Source organism: Sceloporus undulatus, chromosome 4, assembly GCF_019175285.1.
Source record: "Sceloporus undulatus isolate JIND9_A2432 ecotype Alabama chromosome 4, SceUnd_v1.1, whole genome shotgun sequence".
NCBI lineage: Eukaryota > Metazoa > Chordata > Lepidosauria > Squamata > Phrynosomatidae > Sceloporus > Sceloporus undulatus.
This window is the reverse complement of record NC_056525.1, coordinates 234,712,680-234,738,276: the sequence shown is the minus strand read 5'-3', so window position 1 is coordinate 234,738,276 and position 25,597 is coordinate 234,712,680. Positions and strand designations below refer to the sequence as shown.

The 25,597-nt window shown below is 40.5% G+C and overlaps 1 protein-coding gene across 1 annotated transcript in view; it reads right to left on the bottom strand.

Annotated features, from left to right (window-relative positions):
• FER1L6 (fer-1 like family member 6) overlaps window positions 1-14,827 on the bottom strand; it is a 96,549-nt gene extending 81,722 nt beyond the window's left edge. Inside the window, exons 1-7 of the mRNA XM_042464464.1 lie at window positions 14,372-14,827; window positions 11,328-11,382; window positions 10,709-10,840; window positions 9,773-9,835; window positions 5,912-5,990; window positions 4,401-4,557; window positions 3,665-3,851 (exon numbers count right to left, since the gene is read on the bottom strand). Coding sequence (XP_042320398.1) covers window positions 3,665-3,851; window positions 4,401-4,557; window positions 5,912-5,990; window positions 9,773-9,835; window positions 10,709-10,840; window positions 11,328-11,382; window positions 14,372-14,478 — 780 coding nt within the window. The 5' untranslated portion in view covers window positions 14,479-14,827. The remainder of the gene's footprint in view (window positions 1-3,664; window positions 3,852-4,400; window positions 4,558-5,911; window positions 5,991-9,772; window positions 9,836-10,708; window positions 10,841-11,327; window positions 11,383-14,371) is intronic.
• Window positions 14,828-25,597: the final 10,770 nt, after the last annotated feature.

Sequence of the window (25,597 nt, the reverse complement as noted above, 5' to 3'; positions counted from 1 at the left end):
TGCAAACTGGGAGCTTTGAGATGTTGTAGGCCAAAATGACCAAGAGGACAAACAAATGGTCCTAGAATGATTAAAATGAGGCTGTCATACTTTGGACACATCACTAGAAAAGATCACATAATAGATGGATAGAGTTAATCAAAGAGGCCACAGCCATGAACCTGCAGACCTCAGCAGGGCAGTTGAGGACAAGGGTGCCCTTCTGACACGTGTGTAAAGATATATCAGTGAATACTAAGGTCAGAATTATCCGTGCCATAATATTTCAAACTCCTATGTATGATTGTGAAAGATGGACAGTTAAAAAAACTTGATCGGAAAACAATCAACTCATTTTAAATGGGGTGCTGGAAGAGAGAGAGGTCTATACATTCTATGAACTCCTAAAGACAAACAAATGGGTCTTAAAGCAAATCAAGCCTGAATTCTCACTAGAGGTAAAGATGATTAAACTGAAATTATCATACTTTAGACTTAGCATGAGAAGACAGAACCCATTAGAATATACAATAATGCTTAGTAAAGTGGAAGGCAGTAGGAAAAGAAGAAGACTTCATTACAAATGGGTAGACTCAATCAAGAAACCCTGAGCTTGCAGGACATGATCCACACCGTTGATAACAAGGAAACTTGGAGGGTTCTCATTCCTAGGGTAACCACAGGTCAAAGTTGACTTGACAGCTATTAAAGCAGTAATAAGCCAGCATAGCCAATGCTGAGAGATTTTCTGCAACAACCTTATGGGGGCCACAGTATTCTTGCAACACCATTTGTGATCATTGGGATTGAACTACAGTTTCTATGATGTTTTAGTAGAAACAGCACTCTTCTTTGGAAAAGTTAGTGTTGCCACACTATTCTCCTTCTCCATCATCACAATCATCATCATCTAGGAAAGGAAAGGAAAGGAGGGCCACTCAGCTTTTGCCCACTTCAACAGAGTCCTCAACTGATAACTACATATATCTGCTCTCCTAAAGTTATTTTATTCCCCCACTTTGGGAGAAAAGGATGAAATAGTAAAAAGTTGAAGGAATCAGTAGTGTATGCAGAATTAGTGCTTTTAAAAATGGCCCTTTTGGACTGCAACTCTCAAACTCCCCTAGCCAGTATGGTTACTATTGCCCCAAAATGTTACTTTTTCAGGATCAGTGCAGAACTGAAAAACAGTAGTCCTGCTCACATGGGGATCTTAGCAAGAGTCACAGTGGCAAACATCTCATAGTACTTAACACTCATTATGAAATTATCTGCAATAACTCTGTTGAACCCATCAAGGTGAATACTCTGGATGGATTGCCTTGTCTTCACTTCCAATATATTTTTGTACAGCAAACACGTCCTCTGAATGAAAATCTATTTAAAATACAATTATGTAAGGTAGTATAATTAGTGACACTTCTAATGGCTGCGCTTTTTTGTGAGCTAGTCTTATTAAAGAAAAAAACAGCTTCATTAAGATTAAAATTGGCCCTGATTTTTCATACATAATGCTGTTATCATTATTATAGATAATGACAACATTCTCTGTAAGTGGAAAAATAGAGCAAGTTATTACACGTGCATTTTGATAAGTAGTTTTTTGTGGGGTTTTCAGGCTATGTGGCCATGTTCTAGAAGAGTTTCTTCCTGCCGTTTCGCCATTCTCTGAAGATGCCAGCCACAGATACTGGTGAAACTTCACGAAGAAACTTTTATAGAACATGGCCACACAGCCCGAAAAACGCACAAAAAACTATGGATGCCGGTCATGAAAGCCTTTGACTTCACATTTTGATAAAGTTAGCTGTCACATTTTCTTTAACGGTGCCCACGAATTGAGTAGAATCCTGACATCCGGTGCCAGATGTACACACAGATAAGCCACATTTGAGGGTCTCAGATTACATAGTGTTTCTTTGTTGTTGATTGCCATCACATTGGCTTCAATGTATGATGACCTAAGGAATGATAGACCTCCAAGACACCTTGTCATCAACAGTCCTGGTCAGGTTCTGCAATCACAGAGTTGTGGCTTCCTTGATTAAGTTTATTCATCTCTAATACAGTCTTTCTCTTTTCTTACTGCCTCCCAGTATATCAAGCACCATTGTTTTTTTCCTAATGAGTCATTTTGTCCTATCAAAGTATGATAGTCTTAGTTTAGTCATCTTGGCTTCCAGGGAGAATTCATGCTTAATTTGGTCTAGGACTCATTCACTGGTCAATTTGGCAGTTCATGATATCTGTAGAACTTTTCTCCTGCACAACATTACAAATGAGTTGATTTTCTTCCTGCCAGTTTTTCCAGTGACTTCCTTTGACAACGCTACATAAATACCAGAAACACTAGGATGATCCTGACTTTGGCATTCAATTATATATTTGGATGCAAAATAAAATCCCACCAAACAATCTGAATTTCACGTTTGTACATCTTTGGTACAGCTGTGAGATCTCTTAAACATGTCATAGGTTAATGCCCCAGGATTTCTTTAACAAGCCATGCAGACATATAACAACAGAGAAGGAGCAAACACTGAATCTAAGTTACAATGAAGAGTGGAAAAACAATAGGGCTTATGCCCTCCAAAAGGGTCAGAGATATAGAAAAAAGAAAATAAGAATTATTTTCTGTTTTGTGAGAGATATAAGCCAAGAGGCAAATCTTTCAAGAGAACACATTGCAATAGAGATAGTTAGGTTCATGTCCAATCTACCCGAAAAGCTCCCTCAGACACTCAGTGTTGTTACTCCATCTGCTGAGTCTGCCTCATTGAGCAGTTGTCAGGTTTACAATGAGTTGAGCCCATGTACACCACCTTGAGGTTCTTGGAGTAACTGTGGGATAAAATTATGGTCAACTACTGTACTTTAAAAGTCATGGCGCCTTAGAAATTCTAGTTCAGGACGGTTGGCTAGAGCTCTCAAGCAGAGAGAATTTTGAGTACGACCTCATTTTAAGTACCTTAGACTAGAATCATGACAGTTAACGATGGTATGAAATAGATATATGTTGCTACTGTTGTTGTGTGTCTTCAGTCATTTCTGACTTATGGTGACTCTAAAGCAAACCTATTATGGGGTTTTCATGGTAAGATCTGATGAGAGGGGGGTTGTCTTTCTCTGACGATTAGAGAGTATGGCTTGCCCAAGGTCACCCAGTGGGTTTTCAATGGCTGAGTGGGGATTCAAACCCTGGTCTTTAGGTTTTTGTCCCGTGCTTAAACCACTATGCCACACTGGCTCTGTATGAAACAAATATAAATCTCTATAAAGCTGTGGGAATGTTAGGTTTTGTAAGGAGAAGGGCCAAGAAAGCACCAACAAAGGATTCTTTATCTCATTAAACTACAGTTTCTATTAAACTAGGGGACCGCCTGTGTCTAGGGGACACAGATAGGGCATTGAAACACAATTAGGGTCTTAAAATCCACTCTGGGATCCTTTTCAATATTTAATCCATCAGTCGTTTGGTAGAGAGTATTAATATAGCAAGCGGGCACACCATTTTACTTTACTAAAATGGATTTTATGACTAGGGTATACTGAAGTTTATTCTTCACTCAGAATACAAGATGGCAGTTTAAAGGTTTGAAAATTTCTGGCTGGTAGTGGCATTATGAAGAAAATAAAAATCAATCAACAGGAAACAATATTTCTGAAAACTAAGGCTCTTACTTACCATTAGACCTGCAAACATGACCACCACATATGGATCCACAAGGTCCTTACTGTCCCCCATGAATGCTTTGGTGACATTAGCCATGATGCTTGAGTTCATTTTGGGTAGCCCCTCTGCTTTGTAGATTCTCACGTAAAATCTGGCCCAAGGCCTTTCTGATGGAAATCCTTTGGGAATCAAGAGGTTCCTGGAGAAAAAAGAAAAGCCATTCTCTGAAGTGATTTCAAACAAATGTTTGATCAGACTGTGGGCCCATGGAGAAAAAACATCACTCACATATTTAGTAATCATGTAAATGGTTTTTCCAAAAGTAAGCAGAAGCTTCCCCATTCATATCAAGACCACAAGGGATTTAACTCATTGCAAAAAACAAACAAACAAACAAACAAAATAAGAATCAGATTAAAAAGCCATGTACACAAATGCTCACTCTATTAATGGCATTCCATTTAGTTTGTCCCTATCTAGACAAGTACAGGAAACCTGAAAAAGTGTATTCATAGTCCTATACCAAACTATAGCTCTTAGGGACCCCTGAAGAAAGGGCATGGCTGTTACCATATCAGCTTTTTCACACAGAAAGCCTTACTGTAGCAGGATAGATTTGCCCCTTTTATATGGTAAGATACCACCCTAAGCTACATCAGTGACTCTGTAGTAATTGGCCTTACAACTGCTGTCTTTGCACAGAATCAAAATACCAGCCCTACAGAAAGTAATTAAGTCATGAACATACTTCTCTATCTGTTCTTCTGCATCACTTGCTTTCTGGCTGGCTTGTATTGTCTCTCCTTTCCCGGCAACACTGATATCACACTTCAGATATCCCTTGGCCCCTGTCCTAATGTCAGCAGGGTCTGTGAGAAGGGCCCACTTGTCACAAAACTGATGACCTGGAAAAACATACAAGCATGAGTCGTTCACAGGGTAGTTTCTGAAATGTCTGTCTGGTGTCGGACGTGTGCATTGGTAGCCAGCAGGTTACTGATAATAACTATTCTATCTGTCATGCAAACAAAATGGCTAAAACTCTGAGAAATAAATTAAGAAGGTGCAATCCCAAGATCTGTCAGGCGTTGGGGAAAGCGGATCGTATTCAGCACCACAAATTGAAATGTCATGGTTTCATAAATGGCAACATTTACATTTTGAACACTTTAGAGATGTTTCAGAACTATATTGTCATCCCAGCCTCGATATTTATGATACAGAGATGTGGGTTTTGTGACAGCCCTTTTCTTCACCTCCATAAGGCCTATTGCCCATCCATCTCTGCAACATCTATTACAATTTGCTTGCATTCCAGAAAACCTGTCTATAAACCCTTCCACCACCACCACCACCATTCCTCACCAACAGCAGGTAATGAAGGAGAACAGTAATGGGGAAATGCACAATATCATAACAGCATCCTTGTGGATAAATCATGCTATGATTATGGGAAAGGACAAGGGAAGGAAGGCAGACAAGGACCATTTTCTGCAGGAGACACATGTATTACTGTGATGTGCAGTTCTGACATTAGTGGCAATAGTTGATTTTTCTAAGTGGTGGAATTTTTTTTTTTTTTTAAGGAAATTGCATGGAGACTGCACCATGGGTTCAACTATTCCATGATGCTCTGGTGCTCATTGTAATGAGAAGAGTATTATCCATGTCCAGAGCTTGGGGTGTTACTTTTTGACTACAGCTCCCAGAAAGTCCCTACCAGCATTGCAACATCTCCAGCTCTGTTGACAAGGAGACAGCTGCAGGGCCAGTTCTTTGACCAGGTATGCATATATGAATCATCAGAGAACAGAAACTTCAAGTTAACTGGAATTTCTAACAATGAAGAGGCTGTGATCCAGGCCTGAATGAAATGCCTGTCACAGACTGTTCACGATGGCCAATCTTTAAGCCAGGATTTGGTTTGTTTTCTGAAATGTCACACCATGTGTTCTGAAATCCTGTGAATCATCATAGATGTTTATCACACTATGCTCTTAAAGGGGTACTATTCCAGTGTGACTCCTCTAGCAGCCTCCTGTTGCATGCTGGGATTAGCAGTTTTAAGGAGCTGAACTTCTCTGCCTGAGAATTCTAAATACCCCTCCTTAAAACTGCCAATCCCAGCATGCAACAGGAGGCAGCTAGAGGAGTCACACTGGAATAGTACCTCTTTAAGAGCTCGTCTGATAAACACCATAGACTTGGATCATCATTCAGTGTAACACAGAAGAAGCAAATTGAAAATGTCTGTCTTACCTGGCTGATTGTATACTGTCCCCAGATCTACTTTAAATGAACCAATCAATACACTCCCAATAAGCTTGTTATGCATAACCTGTTGGAAGAAGACATATTAATCTTCATTGGAAGTCTGGAACAATTTCTTCAACAGATTAAGAAATGTTCACAAGATGAGAAAGAACCTGGCAGTTACAGTACCATAGGATGAAAATCATATATATTACAACTAGTTCATTATCACAGGCTAGTCTGACCTCCCAAAAAGAACCCACAATATCTCTTTGATACTAGGAAAATATAGCATGCCTAGAACCAAAATGCTACTAGCAGGAAAAACATCTAAATGTGTGATAATGACTAAGTAAAAACCCTGCAAACTTTACTGAGAAATAAGTTAAAAGTAATGTGGTTAACTATTAACACTTTACTTGTTTTAGATAACAAGGACACACCATAGCCACATTTCAAAAATAATGAAATGAATAAGAATGAAGTTATGTTCCTGGCATAATGACTACCATTTTCCAGTTACTTCTAAATGGGATCCATCTGCATTTTTAGAGGCTTTGGACAGGAATTTTCCAAGTTTTATTTCATCCTCTTATCAGTCTTAAGTTTGTTTGTTTGTTTTTAAGTAAAAGAATGAAAAAGTAATGACCAACATAGTGAGTAATACAACAAGCTACTTTTAAAGGATCAAAGTAATAGTGAATTACTTTTCAGCCACTATAAAGAGCTACATGAACTTATTATTTTTAAAACATGACATTCCATGCTCTCCTTCCTCACAAGAAAAATATTTGGGCTCTTCCCTCTGTCATTAAGAAATAGCTATAAATTTATTTATGTATTCCATTAAAAGGAGAAAAATGTTGTTTGTTCTCCCCCTAGAAGAACATGTTGTGTGAAACCAATCATCACAAATTGCGTTTGAGCCTCCCTTGCACTAAATTGCTATGTTGGAATGAGGTCAACACAGAACACAATACCAAAGTTATACCAGGTGTACATTGTTTGCCAGTTTAAATTCAAGCCTTGACTCAAACACCCCATTATCAAAGATTAATAACGCCAGGCATCCACCAACACTCAAGCCTCCATAGGAAGTACCTAGAATAGGATTGCCATAATTCAGCTCCTCATATCTGGGTATCTAATCTGCATATTATGCAAATTATTATAATTATTCTGATTATGTAAATTCAATGCATTAATCATTACACTTTTTCTACCATCATGTTTCAACCTCAGTACCAGTACCAAGCTAAGAGCTCTTTTTTTCTTCTTTTTAGGGCCAAACGCACTGCAGAAATAATCCAGTTTGAGACTGCTTTAACTGCCCTGGCTCAGTGCTGGGGAATCCCGGAAACTGTAGTTTATTGTGGCATCAGAACTCCCTGACAGAGAAGGCTAAATGCCTCACAAAATTACACTTTCCAGAATCCCCTAGCATCGAGCCATGGCAGTTAAAGCAGTCTCAAACTGAATTATTTCTGCAGTGTGTTTTGGACCTTAGTTGGTGTGAAGAGAGGGAAGCTTCCAAGCAGCCCCAGAGAGTAAAGGGACTTCTTTTGCTTCAACTGGCCCAGCCAGTCCCTTCAATCCAGGATTTTCCCGGTTTCCTGGGAGAAATGGCAACCCTAACCTTGAGTCAACTCCTGCAGCCTTCTGATCTGGCTGCTTCTCCTTCCATTGCTCTCCCATTTTCTCTGAGTAAGCAAGCAGTGAAAGGAACACAACTAAAGGAGAACAACCTCTGCTTGTCTCCTTTTTATTTTTATGTTGCTTTCTTTCCTTTTCTGCCTCCAATCCATTTTTCCTCTCCATTTGTATTCAGTGACAGCTACTGGCTCCCATTTCAGTGGGGTAATGAATTGCTCTGAGGTTCTAACTTTAACAGAGGTATTCAAGATGCTGAATCTATTTGGGGGCTAGAGGTAAGTACTTTGGTCAGCTACTTTAAATTCTGGACTAAAATCTGGAGTGGATTCAATACTCCACTGATATGTAAAACCACCAGCCACCACTGAAGAGGGGACCTATAAGAAAAAGGGAAGCAGCAGGGTAATGGGTGAGAACAGCAAGGTTAATCTGGGCCTAACTCAGAGAAGACCCACAGATGTCATCATGAACAATAAGTCTTGATAAATAAGGAGAGTGCGGCACCTGAAGCAGGTATCAGAGACAGGGAGTTGCACCTCCCTAAACTAGCCTTCTTTTAAAAGTAAAGGAGAAGAATAAGATCAGAAAATAAAACACAGGTGTTTTGATGTTGGCCTTTTGGCCTAAGCTGCATCTGCACTGCAGAATTAATGCGGTTTGATGCCGCTTTAACTGCCATGGCTCTGTGCTAAGGAATTCAGGAATTTGTAGCTTTGTGAGATATTTAGCCATCTTTCTCAGAGAGCTCTGGTGGTACAACAAACTGCAAGTCCCAGGATTCTATAGGTTGGAGCCATGGCAGTTAAAGCAGAGTCAAACTGCACTAAGTTTGTCGTGTGGCAGCTGCCTGTATAGAATGAGATGGCCTGTGAAACACAGATCCCAAACAGCACTGCCTCTTTAATATGCCGCATGTGAAATGTATACCAAAAAAACAACTGTACATTAGGTGCCATTCAAAGATTTCAGCAGTTCATTTTAAAAATCACTATTCATAGCTCTTCCAACAATTATTAAAAAGTTGTCTGTGTTTCACCAGCACACAAAAGAGCCAATAACACCACTAGGTTTGTTTATTCATAAATTTGGTTTAGATTTCACTGACAGCAGGACAAATATAGAATTCTGTCTGGTGTAATGCAATTTGTTCACACAGAGCACGTATCTGTCCCATTTTTTCCACTTTATTTTGCTAACATATTTTATTTTGAAAGTGATGCAACAGGGCCAACCAAAATGAATTTGATTATTATCACTGCACTGAATATTACTGATGCTGTAACCTCACTCCTAGCAACTTGCAAGCTGTGTTCAGCAATCAAGAGTTGGATCCTCTACAAAAGCAATCTACTGAGTCTTAGGCCTGTTACAGACTGCCAAAATAAAGCTGCTTCGGGTCTCTTTGGAGGTATGCTATTTAAATGATGCATGGGTCCTAAGAATCCGGAAGCTGCACGAAAGCTGCACTCCAGTGCTTAGGAATGGGGTGTGGCTTTGGTGCGACCTCTGGACTCTTAGGACCCATGCATCATTTAAATAGCATATCTCCAAAGAGACCCGAAGCAGCTTTATTTTGGCAGTCTGTAACAGACCTTAGTGACTTCCCAGGGAGTCATGGCTTCTATGCAGTAGCTGAGAATCTGTGTACTGTCTCCTATAATTCAAGATCTGGTCATTATGTGCTTTTAATGGCTGACTGAAAAGGTGCAACATAAAATGAAAGACCCAGATTACAGACAATAGATTTGATTTTTTTAAAGGATTATTGTAACAAGAGGCCTAATTGCCAGTTCCTTTGAAATAGATTCATTCATTGGAAAGGCAACACATGTTTCAATCCCATTGATTCAGTGGGTCTACTTTAGTTCAGATTATGGTTTAAATGCAATTGTTGGTTCTAACTAGAGTAGACCTATTGAACACTGGAAGTTGCCTAATTACCTAACCATTGAACTTACCTAACTAGTTATTTTGCCATTGGGTCAGTGGGACTGCTTTATTTGGGACTAACATATACCATGATTTTCATCCGAGATGAAAAAGCATTGTCTAAAAATTATTTTAGCTATTTTGTATTTGTACAATATAAATCTCATTTCTTCTATGTAATGCACAAATCTCCCAGTGATATATCTTCTTTGGTCATTGTTCTCAATGTCCCCTGTTTTAGAATGACCAAATTAATTTCTTGTTCGCTTGGATACATATACTCACAGAGATTTTGATAATTTTGTCGAACAGGTGAACTTGAGGTCCAATGAAGTCAAATACAAAATACTAAGGAAGGAAAACAATAATAACAAGAAACCATATTAAACATAATACCTGGTATACAAAGAAAAAGATATGGCAATTAACTGAGTGGAAAATCTTTCATGTATTCATATTCATCTGGGAGCTTTCAATCATAGGACAAATAGCAGCTGTGAGGATCTAACTAGAAAATGGCAGGAAAGGAAAGGAACTCCATCTCTACAATAACTCAGCATTGTTCTGATTCAATTTTGTACAGTGTTCCAGCTGCTATTCTTTTAAGCTCTTAATCAAAGATCTCTTACGTATCTCTCCTACTTGCATCCTATTTCTAATAGTAATTCTTTCTCTCCAAAAAATCCTGAGAACTGTAGTTCTGAGGCAATATTAAGCATCTCTAACACACTATACAGATCTGCTTATAGGAAACCATGAAACTTATACTTTTGTAAAACTGATATAAATTTTGTAGGATAAATATGTGTGGAGAATGGGAGAACTGAGGAACTGAGCCCTTAAGAAAGCACAGTTCATCTTTCAATCATACCTTTTTACAGAGGGTCTTTGGGGTTTGGTTTCAGGATCGTCATCACCCATATGGATACCAAAAATGTGGATCCAAAGTTTATATCAGTCTGATTATATACAAAGGCATAGTAAAATGGTGTCCCTTATAGAAAATGACAAAATCAAGATTTGCTTTTTTTTGGAATTAAAAAATAATAATCAAGCAGTGGATGTTTGAATCTGTGGCTGTAGAATCTGTGGATATGGCAGGGGAGGGGGGACGACAGGACTGTATTTTACTAAAAGAACACAAAAGAAAACCAGTTTTCAGATTCAGTAGGGACATCAAAATGTTGCAGTAACAGAACACAATTGGCACAGTTTACTTACTTCATTGTAAAATGGTGAATTGGTCCCTTCCTTGACTGTAGTCTGCTTCTTTTCATCCCCAATTTCTATAATCACCACAGGATCTATATTCTCACCAACAAGCTGCCGGGCCTCAATTATTGTTATGGCAATCTGGATGGGTGAGATATAAAATTTGTATGTAACTTCATAAAAGAACTAAGGCCCTGTACATACCACCCCGAAAGAGTGGGCTGGAGGCAGCCAGTTTTCCTGTGGAGGGATGCAGAAGCAGCCAAACTGTGTGGCGTCCCTCTGCTCCAAAAGGAACCTGGAAAAACTAGGTTCTTTTTGGGATGCCATGCACATGTCACGAACGCACCATTGGCGCATTCATGACGTAAGCGACATGCAGCAACGTCTATACGCTGCACGTCGCTTACATCATTATGGCAGGTCCCATATGGACGGAAGGCCACCATTACACTGCTGCCGTGACGTCCTAGGGTTAGGAACCGTGCGGTTGGTGCACGGTCCCTAACCCTAGAATCTAGGAATCCGCCTGGATGCCGCTTCTTGGCGATACATACCGGGCCTAAGAGAGTACTGAGGGAAGTTTGGGTCATTTGTTAGAGATGACAGCCATTATATTGTACTTTACCTGATAATTCTGCGATTTCACCTCCCCTTCGTGGATCTTCGATTGCAGCTTTGCTCTGTTTCCATTTCAGAACACAAGGACATGATGCATGAGCCTTTAAACATTGTACTCTTTCATCTTTAATGACAATACTGACATTTAGCTTCTCGTGTTTTCTTGCTACTGACACCAATATCACTTACAGTTGAAGGATATCTAGGAAACTAATACAGTCCAGGCAAGGCTCCAGAGCTTTGTGGTTGTGGTATTTACAGATAGATATGGATTTAATTTAATTAATTTAATTTATTTTTTAAATGAACTGGAACAATATTCTCAAACATCTTGAGGAATAGCAACATTCCCCAGTTTTGCTTTATGTGACAATCAATTTTTGTGAATGTTGGCAAATTTTCTTCAAAATTTCCAAAAAAGATTATAAAATTTGAATTTTTGATAAAGTGAAAGTGACAATTGTGGCCATTGCAAGAATGAGTGAGAAATTTGCTCCAGTCCTTGTTTTTAATCAGATTTTTTTAATTCACAAAATTCAAATGTGGGAAATGATGGAACTGACAGGCTTATTTGTTTCTGTGCTAGGGTACATATTCCAGGTTTCCTTCTCCCCTAAAAGACTTCATATAACTGAGCTTAAGAAAAACTTCTTCCTGAATACTTGAGAATAAACTCTAACAAGACAAATATGACAACTTCCTGTGTTGCAAGGCTTTAGGCATGGAACACAGCTTCGTAGTAAAAACAGTGCATGCTTCCATATAAAAGGTCCTATGTTTGCAAATATTTTTTGCAATTTCCCTACATGTATTCTTATTTTTATGATACTATGTGCATAACAAAGAGTTGAACTAGACCTAGGACCCTATTGCATGGGGTTAAAAGAGTGGCTTAACTTTCCTGAATTCAGTGCTAATTTGAGAGGCAGCTGGTTCCTATCACACATAAATCTCCACTGAATCACCGCCCGGGACCATCCTGGATGCAGCCTGGGGTGTCTAAGCCGCTTCCATGGAACCTTCTTGAAAACGGAAACTTTCAACTTCTAAAAATGGCCTCCAAAGAGGCTTAGACAACCCAGGCTGCATCCGGGATGGAGTCAGGCAGCGATTCAGCAGCAATTTATGTGTGATAGGAACCAGCTGCCTCCCAAATTAGCACTGAATTCAGGCAAGATATGCTGTTCTTTTAACCCCATGCAATAGGGTCCCTAGACTCAAATCTCAAGTGAGTTACTGTGAGAAAATAAAAATCTAGTAATGTCAGTTTCTCACCTGTTAAATGGGGACGTACCAAAGAGGGGTTTTTTTAGAATAAACACCACAATTTATTTAAGAGCTGTATAAATATTAAGTCACAAAACATAGCCAAGACTATAAAGATTTTAAAGGATCTCTTATTCTACTAAGGTAACCACTTACATGATTTGCCATGCTGGCTAGGAGATGTAGTAAAAAAAACCCAGCTTTTCAAATGTCCACACATTTTATAAGACATCATCAGGACCAGCCATTATGTATAGGAATTACAGGCCTCCCTTAGTCATTCCAACTTGCAAGCAACTTTACTGGTGTACCCAAAAGCTTTGGCAAAAGTCAGGATATATCACTTGATATGGTTTGACCTATCGTTCTTAAGAGATTTCTTTGCTGTATTGTTTAATTCCCCTACAGTTCCTTCCATGGGCAGAGCTGATTCCTGACCATAGATCCCTCAGGTAATCAGTTCAAGACTTGCTTCAGACTCAGATATTTACAGCACAGTTCCCTCCTCCTTCCAAATGTAAAAGATATGTAAAGTGACTTTTGGAGTTGCATCAATCGAAAGGTGAGGACGGGAGGAGAATGCTAGGAATTATATCTATCTGCTTGCTTGCTATCCAGCCACATTTCTAACTCCAATATATAGTGCTGCCTGGCTCCAGCACATGAGAACTATCACTGCACATCTACTTTGCAGCTTCAGCTATAAAGCAGATCTAGAAGCAGAACCAATTTCCACTGAAGCAAGCAGCTGTCTTTCTATTGAGACAAGTGGAGGCAAAATCAAGGATCTCTTTCCCCCTGGAACAGGGGTGCCCAACTTAGAAGGAGGTAGGGGCCGAAATTAAGGTCTGCTAGGTTGTTTGGGCTGCCAATAGGTTTAGGAGAGGGAAATGTAGGACATTTAGGTGACATGTAGGACATTTAAGAAAAATGCAGGACATGACCAAATAGAAGCTGGAAGCATATAAATGTAAATCCATACTTCTTAGCCATGCTCAAAATGGAGGACATTTTGGAATCCCTCCTCCTGGACAAGAAGGCTGAGATGGGAGACATGTCCAGGAAAAGGAGGGAAAGTCTGGTCATCCCTTCCCTCCTTCCTTCCTTCCTTCGCTTGCTTGCTTGCTTGCTTCCTCCCTCCTTTCTTTCTTTCTTTCCTCCTTTCTTTATTTTTTTTGCTTCTTTCTTTCCTCTCTTCCTTTCCCTCCCTCTCTCCTTTATTTCCTTGCTTCTCTTTCCTCCCTTCCCCCTTTCTTCCTTTCCCTGCCTCCTCCCTCCCTCCCTCTTTTCTTTCTTTTTTCTTTTTTCCTCCTCTTACCCTCACCCTTTCTTTCTTTCCTTCTTCACTTCTTCACTTCCTTGATTCTTTCTTTCCTCCCTTCTTTCCTTCCTTCTTTCTTTCTAGAGGAGGAGGAGAAGGAGGAGGGGGATGGGGAAAGAGATAAGGATGCCTGTGCACCACATTGTCTTCCTCCTCCTCTGCCAAGTCATTCACCTTTGAGAAGCCTGGGGGTTTTCTGACTCGGCAGAAGAGGAGGAGGAAGACAACTCGCTGGGCAGGGGTCCTTGTGTCTTTCGCCCATTGATGGGCGGGCAGCCTTGTGAGAAGGAGGAGGGAGAGGATGGGGGTAAGAGACAAGACAACCCGTCCACTGCATTGTCCTCTTCTGCCAAGCCGTTCATCTTTGAGCGGCAAGGCTGCCTGCCCAGTAAAAAACCCAGGCCATGCGAATGACATGGCAGAGGACAACCCTTTCCCCCCTCCTCCTCTGTCGAGTAGCTCACCTTTGAGCGGCCTGGGGGCTTTGCCATGCGGGCAGCCTTGCAAGGACGAGGATCCCGAATCCCAGGCTGCTCGCCAAAAGGGTGGTGGCCTCCTCCTCTACTCCCATCCACACACCAGTGAAGACCCTGGGCCCCTTGCTCTCTCACTCCATGCTCTCTCTCTGCCCTCCCGGCTCTACCCTGCCACTTGCCTTACAAAAAGCTCCTCCCTCTGGGGTGAGAGGAGCTGTAAGCCTGTCCCCAGCAAAAGCTCTCCTGGGAAGTCTGGGGGAAGAGTCCATTGCTCCCATCTTCCAAAGCCCTGTGTGATCAGGGAGGACTCTGGGAGCCAGGACATCCTCCTCCTCCTGATTATTAGGCCCCGGGCCTCCAGAAATCCTTTGGCGGGCTGCATGCAGGCCCCGGGGCTGCAAGTTGTGCACCCCTGCCCTGGAACAATCTCTGGCAATTGCTGCCCATCTTCCATGATGCCAAAGCCTATTCCTGCTTTGCCTCCCATCATCACTCTCACCAGTTCTAGACTCCCACCTAGTGGCAGCTTGTTTTCTGGTGACAATATTTTGCTAACAAGTATATCTTGCTGGATTGCACAACGACCAAGAGATAAACATATTGGTTTCTTGTCACTGGCTGTGTCAACACCAGCAACCCCTCTTCAAGAAGGGAAGAGTCTATGTAGCCATTTTGTGATCCAGTAGCACAATACCTCTTCCTGATAGGGCCTGAGGCACCAAAGCTACTGGTAGAGGCACAGTCATCATACATCGTATCTCCTTCATCCACATCTTGACCAGGAAGGGCTTCTTGATGGATACTATCAGTGTCATCTTGCTCACCTGAAGAAGAGACAAAGAAAGCAAGAAATCAGTGAAGATCACTTCTAAAGCAAGGAAGTGTTGTCATTAGAGCACTGGAGTAGAACTTGGGAGAACCTAGTTGTAGTCCTTCACTGGTGACCCTGAGCCAGTTACTGTCTCTCAGTCTAACTTCCCTCACAGTGTTGTAGTGAGGATAAAGTGGGCAAATGTTGAGCCATGTTTGACACTTTGAGTTCACTTGATAGGATATTAAACATCCTGTTGAAATAATTTAAATCACTGGAGTGAGTTTCAGTTTCAAATCCAGCCATTTTCTGTTCTTCTGTCATCTTGTCCTTTGCATCAGGCAGAAAAATGACTTGAGCCAAAGATTAGCTGCAGTCAAGAACATACCCATATTGGCCACAAGGCAACATCTGCACACACTGGGCAAACGCCAGTGTAGTGGTGCAGCATTGTCTGCATAAGCCAGCCCAGCCAACACCACATTGGCATGGCTGGCCTGTCCCCATCCCCAGAGCCATCACTGCCATGTCCTTTACTGTGCAACCAATGAAAGGAGAGAGTAGAGGGACCCCCTGATTACATAGTAAGGATCTCGGATATGTGAATAGCTGTATCAGGCCCAATTAGGGTCAGCCAGCTGTTCACATGGCACAAAACTCTGTGCTAACTCTGTGGTTTGGGGAAAATTCTGGGGCTTCTCACAACTTTGCTAGCTCTGAGACAAAGCCGTGTTAACCAGGGAAGTTGCTGTGCATCATGGAAACAGACAGAACTGCTGTTGGGGTAGGCAAGTTTTTTTTGGGGGGGGGGGGTTGGCCATGCAGACAAAGCCACACATGCACATATAACAATTAGACATGAGAGGAAGCTTTTTTATTGGAGACAATAAAAGGCTTTTGGAATGACTACTTGCAACGTGTGCGGAAGGGTCTGTTTGGGGGAAACTACAGTATAGGGGATAAGGAGAATTAACCCTTCCCTCCCAGGTGTGATCCCTCCACAGGTGACCAGATGTCATAGCTGCAGAGGAGGACAAGATACCATGAAACAAAGGATATTCAAGAAAAATGTAGGACATTACCAAATAAAAGCTAAAAACACTAATACAGTGCACCCGCGTTATACGCAGGCATGCTTTACACAGTTTTCAACATACTCTGAAAGCCGCACGGGGAGAAGGGGCGGCACACCCCATAGGGAACAATGCTCCTTCTACCAGCCTCTACAACAGGGGTCAGGAAAGTGCAGATTGTTGGCAGTGTTTTGCTCTGAGGTCATCCTTGAAGCCCTTAAGGATCCCCAAGCACACTCACAAACTGAAATAATTTCCCCCAAAATGCAATTTAGAGGGCAACTTTCTAGAATAGAAAACCTCTTGTGGCTGTGGAGACACACCACACAGTTTCAAATCCTGGAAAATCCAGATTCCAAATTCCTAGAGAACCACCACATAGAGGAGAGGCTTTTCTACATAGAGGGTGCCAAACAGCCACAAAGAAGATGGAGCTAGTAGTCCATTTCCCCCCTCCTTGTGTTTTTAAACAATTTCCAATTGAATGCACCGTATAGTTAGAGTTCAAGTTGCATTAGGACAAACCTAGCACCTTATCTCTCTCATTTTATCATTTATCTCTGAAGTTTGCCAGTAACAACTGCCCAGGGACAACATGGATGACATCATTTTTCATTCTCACCCTCTGTAATATTGACCTAGCAGGACTTACCCACTGCTCCTTTGTTTGTGATTGTTAACCCCTTGTCCGCTTTCTTCTTCTTCTTCAACTTTATTCCAGCAAACAACCCTTTCCTACAAAATACATAAATAAATGAATTAACAACCATGGAAACAAACATCTCTGGAACAGAATGCAGCCACATAGAATGCACCAGTTCCAATTAGCAAGGTTTTTCGGGAATGCTCTCTTGCAATCCATGCCATGCCAACCCAACCCAACCCTTCTGTTTTTCCATTCATATCCCCAATATTGTGCACTGGGCTCTTGATATCTGCTGGAGTTTGGTTCCAGGACCTCTGTGGATACAAAATCCATGAATGCTCATATACCATTAAATGAAAGGGCATAAGGAAATGTTCTCCTTTATAGCAATAGCAATAGCAAGTACATTTCTATACCGCTTATCAGTGCACTTAAGCACTCCCTAAGCAGTTTACAAAGTGTATGCTAATTGCCCCCAACAATCTGGGTACTCATTTTAGCGACCTCGGAAGAATGCAAGCCTGAGTCAAACTTGAGCCCTTTGTTGGTTTGTGAATGAGTGCTGCAGTACAGGCATTTAACCACTGCTCCACCAGGGCTCCTGGTTGCATTTTGGATTTTATTTACTTTCAAAATATTTTCTAGCCATGGATAGTTGAATCCATGGATAAAGAATCAATGGCTATGGAGGGCCGCCTGCATTCTGTTCATATTAAGCATGGTCAAAACTGCATTTCTGGGGTGTCCTTCCTTCCATGGGCAATGTCTGGTGACATAGGATTCTCACTGCCTCACCAAACTACATATCTCAGCATTCTAAAGGATGGAGCCATAACAGGAAAAGTAGTGTCAGCAGATATAACTGTATATTGTCATACCTTCCAGCATTTCAAAGATGAAACCTGGGACATGTGTGACCAAGTGACTTCAGAGCGTAGGCATGATGGCAAAAGTTATTAATGAGGAAGAACAGACAAACTAGGATAGGCTGTAGGAGTTTGCTTTTGCCTATGTCTACAGGGAAGGATAAGATTCTTTCCCTTCCTCTCCTCTCCTCCAAGGTGAATTCACATAGAACAAACTGTTTTTGCACATTGTACTCAGTATACAGCAACTTAAGTAAGATGGGGACAAAAAGGAGAAAGTGGGGAAAGGAAAAAAGAATTTGGGACATTTTAAAAGTAGCCAAAAAAGTGGGATGACAGAGGATTAATTGGGACTAACCCTGACAAATTGGGACAATTTATTTTGGGGGGGGGGAGTATGTATTGTTGACGCATTCTAAAAGAAATTAGGCAAATTTATTTCATTTTTATGTAGGCTGACCATATTTTCTTGAAACAAAAATAGGACATTGGCAAAAATGGGACAGGATGATGTAATATTTTGTATTCGTGAAAAATTAAGATGATAACAAAAGTTTTATTACATGAACATATTGAGCTAACAATTATTTTTCAGTGACAGAACTCATAGAAAAATTTAGATAGGAGGGGACTGTATTTCACCATGATCATACCATGAATATTTCTCCGATGAAGCAATCTCACATGTGAATTTCAACATCTTACCATAAAACTTCTCACACTCCATGACACAATTTTTTTTACAAAAAATTTGGCCAACCACAATTTCAAACAGGGATCTTCATTTTTACAACATAACAGGGCATTTTTCTTGAAAACGGGATAAAATTGACATTTATATTAAAACGACAAGACAATCTGGAAATATGGGGGGAAAACAGTACTGTCCTGTTTAAAATGGTACATATGATCAGCCTTTTTGTGTGTGTGTAATACAGGCTGTAGATTCAAACTTTTCTCGCAAGATAATTTTGAAATAAATTATTGATGTCACTTTGGAACAAAGAGAAATAGATGAGACCAACTTCTTAATTTAGTACTATCAGGTTCATAATTCTTGCAAGCTGTGTGTGTCTATTTGCAGCTAAATGAATGCTTCGAAGTTACAGAGTCTCTGACAAGCTAAAGATTTATTATCTAAGGAGTGATATCTAATTTCCTACACTACCAAAATGATGAATTGATTGCCAAAAAAGCCTGTTAAAGTGTATATGTATTTGAAAGAGTGAGGATATTCATCACCTTTGTGATGCTAAAGTGGGCCCTCATAATCAAAAGACATCTGATAAATTCCAAATTGTAGTTTTGAGTATTTTACTTTTTAAGAAAAGGAAACCACCATGCCAGCTCTGTTATAAGAGCATCCAGTCTGTTTGTAGACAAAAAGTGATACAGTAGGTCCTTAGTATCCACTGGGGTTTGATTCCAGGACCCCCATGAATACCAAAATCCGTGGGTGCTCAAGTCCTGTTAACTACAATAGGATAGTAAAATGATGTCCCTTCTATAAAATGGGAAAATCAAGGTTTGTTTTTTGGAATTCATATATTTTTTTGAATATTTTTAAGCTGTGGAAGGTTGAATGCATGTACAGTATAAGGAATCCGTGTATGTGCAGGGCTGACTGTAATTACAAAATGTGATATTTGTGCATTTATTATAAACTACTTGTCATTAGTTGGGGACAACATTTTGTAATGCAGGGTGCTCTTGCTCAGTGCTCCAGATAGACAGAGTTCAGAGTTTTCCAGAATATTCCATTTCATTCTCCTTTCCCATTTTTTCTGTCTTCTCTCTCACCACAAGCATAAATGCTATTTGGTGGTCACTGAGCATGTTCACTCCTGAATGGGTTGTTTAGAATTATCCCACCATCTTTTTCTCATTGGCCTAGGAAGTATTTGTTGTGGCCTGCATTTGTCTAATCAAGCGCATGCTGTTCTGTTTATGTATACGGGCTGTATCCGCACTCAGAAATGAAGTAATTTGATATCACTTTAACTGTGGCATGGAATTCTGGGATTTGCAGTTTTGTGAGACATTTTGCCTTTCCTGTCAGAGAGCTCTGATGCTACAACAAACTTCAGTTCCCAGAATTGCATTGCATTGAGCCATGGTAGTTAAAGTGATATAAAACTGAATTATTTCTGCGGTGCAGATGCAGCCCTGGAAGCACAGTCAGCCATGCATTTTTTAATCGATGAATTCAACCATCCACAGCTTGAATAGATATACACACATACACACACAACAAAAAAGCAAACCTTGCTTTTTCCATTTTTTTTATAAGGGACACAATTTTATTATATCACTGTATTTAATGGAACATGAGCATCCACAGATTTTGGTATCCTCAGGGGGTCCTGGTACCAAACTGCAGTGGATACCAAGGGCTCACTGCATTATATTTTTCAAACTTTGTGTAAAGCCGTCAGTAGGGATCCTGGATTTGGGGTATTTTGTGCCAGTGTCACCACAGTCATGGTACGGTCACAGCAGGAGTAACTATGTGAGGGGTAGAAATGGCCTTGCCCAGGTGGGGGCTGATGCATTTCCTGCACTTATTGGTGGCAGGGGGATCATACGAGGCAGTTGCCCATCTGAATCCTTCTCCTATCATCCCAGAAGTCCAGCTGCTGGCCGGGGCGATGGGCTCATCAATAAACACTGGATGAGTCGATACCAGGATCTGGACCCATGCATAGACCAGCCCAACATACAGCTGTACTCAATAAAAGTTGGGGCCATCTTTCCCCGCAACTAATTGGTATTCTGGCATTCTTTCTTGCAGAGCAGAGCTTGCCCTTGGACATGCAAGCCTCACAGCGTTGTAGACTCTCCAGCTTTGGAGGTCTTTAAACAGAGGTTGGATGGGCATCTTTCAGGAGTGCTGTAGTTATGTATTCCTGCATGCCAGGAGGTTGAACCAGGTGGCCCTTGTACCCCCTTTCAATTGTGATTCTATGAGAGGGTCTGCTCTGCTCTGTCTCTCCAGATGTGGAATGCCTTCCCCATAGAGGCCCAATTGGTCCCAACGTTGGCTTCATTTCAGCAAAAAGAAGAAATGTTGCCTTTGTGGTAAAGTTTTTAGGGTCTAAAGATTTCCTCCAACTCTACTAATCAGCATGATTTTAAATCTTTTTAATTTATTTTAACTTGTTAAATTATTGAACACACTTAGACTGTTTACATTATTCCTTACTTTTTCATTTTTTAAAAAAAGTCTTTAGATTATTTAAAGTGATGTTATTGTACACTTCCCTGAAGTTCTTTATTTGATTTATTTATTATATTTATTCATATCTCACTCAGAAAGTCTCAAGTGAATACTTACATTTTGTACTATCTAGTCTGAAGAAATGTTTTGGAGAACGCAAAAGTTCACAATGGTTGTGGCATTTTAGTGATCCCAATAACGGGATGGGGCAGAATATGTAACCGAAAAAAGGCCAAAAGAAACCATAGATCAGAGCTTGGGAAAGTAACCTTTTTAAACTGCAACTCATAAAATTCCCCTAGCCAAGAGGGCCAAAAGTAACTTTCCCATGCTCAGCCACAGATTCACATCAAGTTTGCTAATCCTAATTTATATATGTACATGGAATTTTTGAGATAGCTGCTATAATTCAAATAGAAACATGATGGCCAGCATAGTGTAGAGGTCTGAGCATTGGACTACGACTCTGGAAATCAGGATTCAATATCCCCACTTGGCCAAACCCACTCTCAGCCCCAGAAAACCCCATGATAGATTCACCTTAGAGTCAACATAAGATAAAAACGACTTGATGGCATACATAAACAACAACAAGATAGAAACATAATGGATCATTGTGCAGCATGGTGGGGAGGACTGTGAGCCGGTGACCCCCTCATGCCTGCTCATTTTTCTGAGTCCAGGTGTTAATGCTCAATTTGAAAACCTCTGCTCTCCTTTGTTATTGTTTCTTATCTTTTTAATTCATTTCAAGGGCTGAATAGCTCTTCAAATAGTGGGGGACTTTTTCTTTGAACAGCCTTTCAAAACAAGTCTGCTTTCTGTAAAGTAGGACACGCTGCCACCTTTGTTAAGGTTTCTCTCATTCTTGCTGTGTGTGCATTGTTCACTGCAAGAACTCAAGGCATCTTTTCTCTGGCAATGACAGAGTTCAGAACATATGACAGCTTAATAGGTTGGCAGTGTCCGTATGGAGTTGTTTTTTGTAATATATCATTAATATCTAATCCACCCACAGCAGAGACTTCAGGGTGCAAGTGAGCAAATTAATGATCAAAGGCACTGATACCCAGATTGTGGAGCATTATCTCCCTAAATGTTTTCATTTTCGAGTGACTGAAAGCTCATTTGCAGAACAAAATTACATGCTTATGTTTATGTGGGGAAAGCATCCCGGATAAATGCATCACAGTATTCCGCTTTTCCTTTGACAGGCATTACAACAGTCTTTGGTGAATGTGTGACTTGTCAATTTGTGAAAGTGTGAAGAGTCCGCTAATGGTTTCAAATATGAAAGTTAAACAAAATATTCATGCAGCAGGGAAGAATGAACCCCTTTTGCATCTCTGCACTCCAGAAGACCAAAATGAATGTAGAGATATGGCCATAGTGAAAAGATCTAGCTGTACTGTATCAGTAGAGTAAGGGACTCACCTCAGGCAGAAGATACTGAAATACAGCCACAAGGTGTTGGAGGAGGAAGCTGTATGAAACAAAATTTGCCCAGAGTCCCAAAGCTAGCTTGTTGCCTTCATCTGCAGTGAAGTAGGATGCACTGGATAATCCCCTTAATGGTTGTGTGGAAGTGGGAATTTCAGGAGGTGTTGCTTGTCATGCAACCAGATAAGAAGCAACACCTGCTAAAATTCCTTCTTCTTCTCAACCATTATAGGAGGAGCCATCTCCAGTTTTTATTCTGATAACCCTGCCATATCGGAAAGCCAACTCAGCTGCCAGTGGAGTTGGCTTTTCTGTATAAAACAGGAGAGGAAACCATCTTTTCTTCATCTCAGGCCACAAATTATATTGGACAGTGAGTCTTAGGACTCAGCAAGCAAATTCTAGAGAGGTGGTTCTTAAGCTATCTCATACGGAGGACCAACAAGGTTTTTTCCCAATATTTTTTCCAGGGATTGGGAAAATATTTCTGGCTAATGACTACAAGTGTTGCTTGCTTTCTTGGAAACTCACTGTGTACTGGCAGCCAAAAGCTTGCAAACCAGAGCTGTTCGACAGTGGAATACTCTGCCTCTGAGTCTCCTTCTTTAGAGATTTTTAAGCAGAGGCTGGATGGCCATCTACCGGGAGTGCTTTGTGTGTTCCTGCATGGCAGAGGGTTGGACTGGATGGCCCTTGGGATATCTTCCAATTCTATGATTCTGTGAGACCTGTACCAGTACATCAACCACCTCTTTGAGAAGCAGTGTTTTAGTGCACTATATTTTCTGACCATTGACAAAAAGTAAGTCTCCAGTTGTTTTTTTACACTGGAGATACAAGAGAAAAGGGCAAGCAGTCATCCTTCAACAGCTGAAGGGATGTAAGGTAGAAGATGGAATGAGCTTGTTTTCTGCTGCTCAAGAGAGTAGAACATGACTCAATGGATTAAATTACCAGAAAAGAGAATCTACCTAAAATGAGGAAGAATTTATTTACAGTACTATAACAATTCAACTAGGAATAGACTGCCTTGCAGGATGGTAAACCCTGCTTCTTTGGAGATCTTTAGACAGAGGTTGGATGAGCATCTGTCAGGAGTGATTTCACTGTATTATCTTGCATGGCAGGGGGGCTTAGACTATGGCCTTAGTTGCCCTTTCCCGTCTAAGATTTTATAACTCTGTAAAAGAATGCCCAAAACTACTTTTACTTTCTCTTTTTGGTTTGAAACTTTGCAATATTTCTTCACTGACAAGTTGCTCCAGTCCTTTGACCACTCTGGGTGTCCTTTTCTGCACTTTTTCAGATGATTATGAAAAGGTAGTCCCATGCTTCCCTAATTCTCCTTATAACAGGGACTGCATCCACACTGCAGAATTAATCCCATTTGATACAACTTTAACTGCTATGGGTCAAGGCTATGGAATTCTGGGGATTATAGTTTGTTGTGGCTCTGATGTTGTGCCACAATGAACTACACTCCCCAGAATTCCATAGCCTTGAGCTGTAGCCACTGAAGTGGTATCAACCCGGATTATTGCTGCACTGCAAATGCAACTTGGGAAAAGCAGAATTGATGATGCTCGACTCAGGCTTGCATCCTTCCGAGGTCGCTAAAATGAGTACCCAGACTGTTGGGGGCAAATTAGCTTACTTGCTAATTAGCTTACTTGCTGTTCACCGCTATGATCTTTGGAATAGCGGTATACAAACAAAACATATTATTATATTATTATTATATAAAATAACCAAACTTGCTTTTTAATGCATGTAACTTGTACAACTCAGTTTTTACTTTCACAGAAAGGAATACTTGCCAAATTGTTCCAGTTCTGTCTAAATCCCAAGGCAAACAATGAGATTTCAGATCAATCTGATCAATACTTATTTCTGTTAGATTTGCCAAAACTGGACAAAGGTACTTCCCTTCCCAGCATTCAGATAAAGGGATAGATACACAGGCAATTTATTTCTAGGAAAATTAGGTAGTACAACAGGAAATGTCAAAGGGAGCTAGCTTCATCCCATACAATGTCATGCCATACACTGCAAAGAACTGAGCTGCATTAAATTAATTCCCTTTTCTCTTATTTCTCTTGGACTAGAATACCCAATACATATAACCAGAGCACATTAGAAAGCCCCGTATAAGTGCCACTTCTCTGTAAGGCACCATATAAGGCAAGGACATTTAAAAAAAAATATGGGAGAAGGACCTCCTGCCCATTTTATACTAGCTGTTGTAATTTCATCCAGCCAGGAGAAAACACTTGAAGGTATTCACACTTGTGTGCAAGAACAAAATAAGCAAAGATTTACATCCTTAGAAGAAAGCCTATCATGTAGATTAGGTTTTACATTAGAGCTGAAGGTACTGATCATCTGTTTGATCTTTGGGCTGGGGCTACAGCAAGAAAACGGGTTCCTGATTGAACTTCTGGAATGTCTGATGCCTGTGATGAAAGAAGACATTTTCAATATTTCAATACTGTCGCTGTTTTTTGTATTTTGGGGGACTGAATTAAAAAAAACACAACAAAAATGTCATACCACACACAGTTCTTTCACATTTTTTTTTAAAAATCAATTCACTTGTTACTCAGCTTAAAGGGGAGATGCTGATGTTTCAGTGCAATTTCTTTTAGTGTTTTTGAACAAACATTCGTGTTCCACATCAGTAAATTAAAGTGTTTTGAAAATCTATTTGAAGATTTTAACCCCTTCCTTACTCTTTCCAGGATATTTCTTTGCAGGATCATTTCATTTATTCCATATGACAACACAGAAATGCCAAAGCAAGTTATGAAGAAGATACTGTATCTGCTGGAGCAAATCTGAGATTTTTTTTGGATTTAGAACACCAAATTCATATAAAACCAGCACACATTTTTTAAAAGATGTTATGACCCCCAGTTTTGCGAGCCTGTGTAATCCCTGTTGGTTGGATGCAACCTAACCAATTGCATTTTATCTGGAAACAAGTCCTACTCAATTTGATGAAGCATCTTTTCAAGTAAAGATGTTATCACACAGTCCTCAGTCTCACCTGCCTTGCTGCAATCTCATTATTAAGAGAACAGAAATATACCAGTTTTGGAGTTTTTGTTATCAGACCTGCCTTCAGTTCCATAACGGGCATTTGGTGCCATTGACAGCTCCTG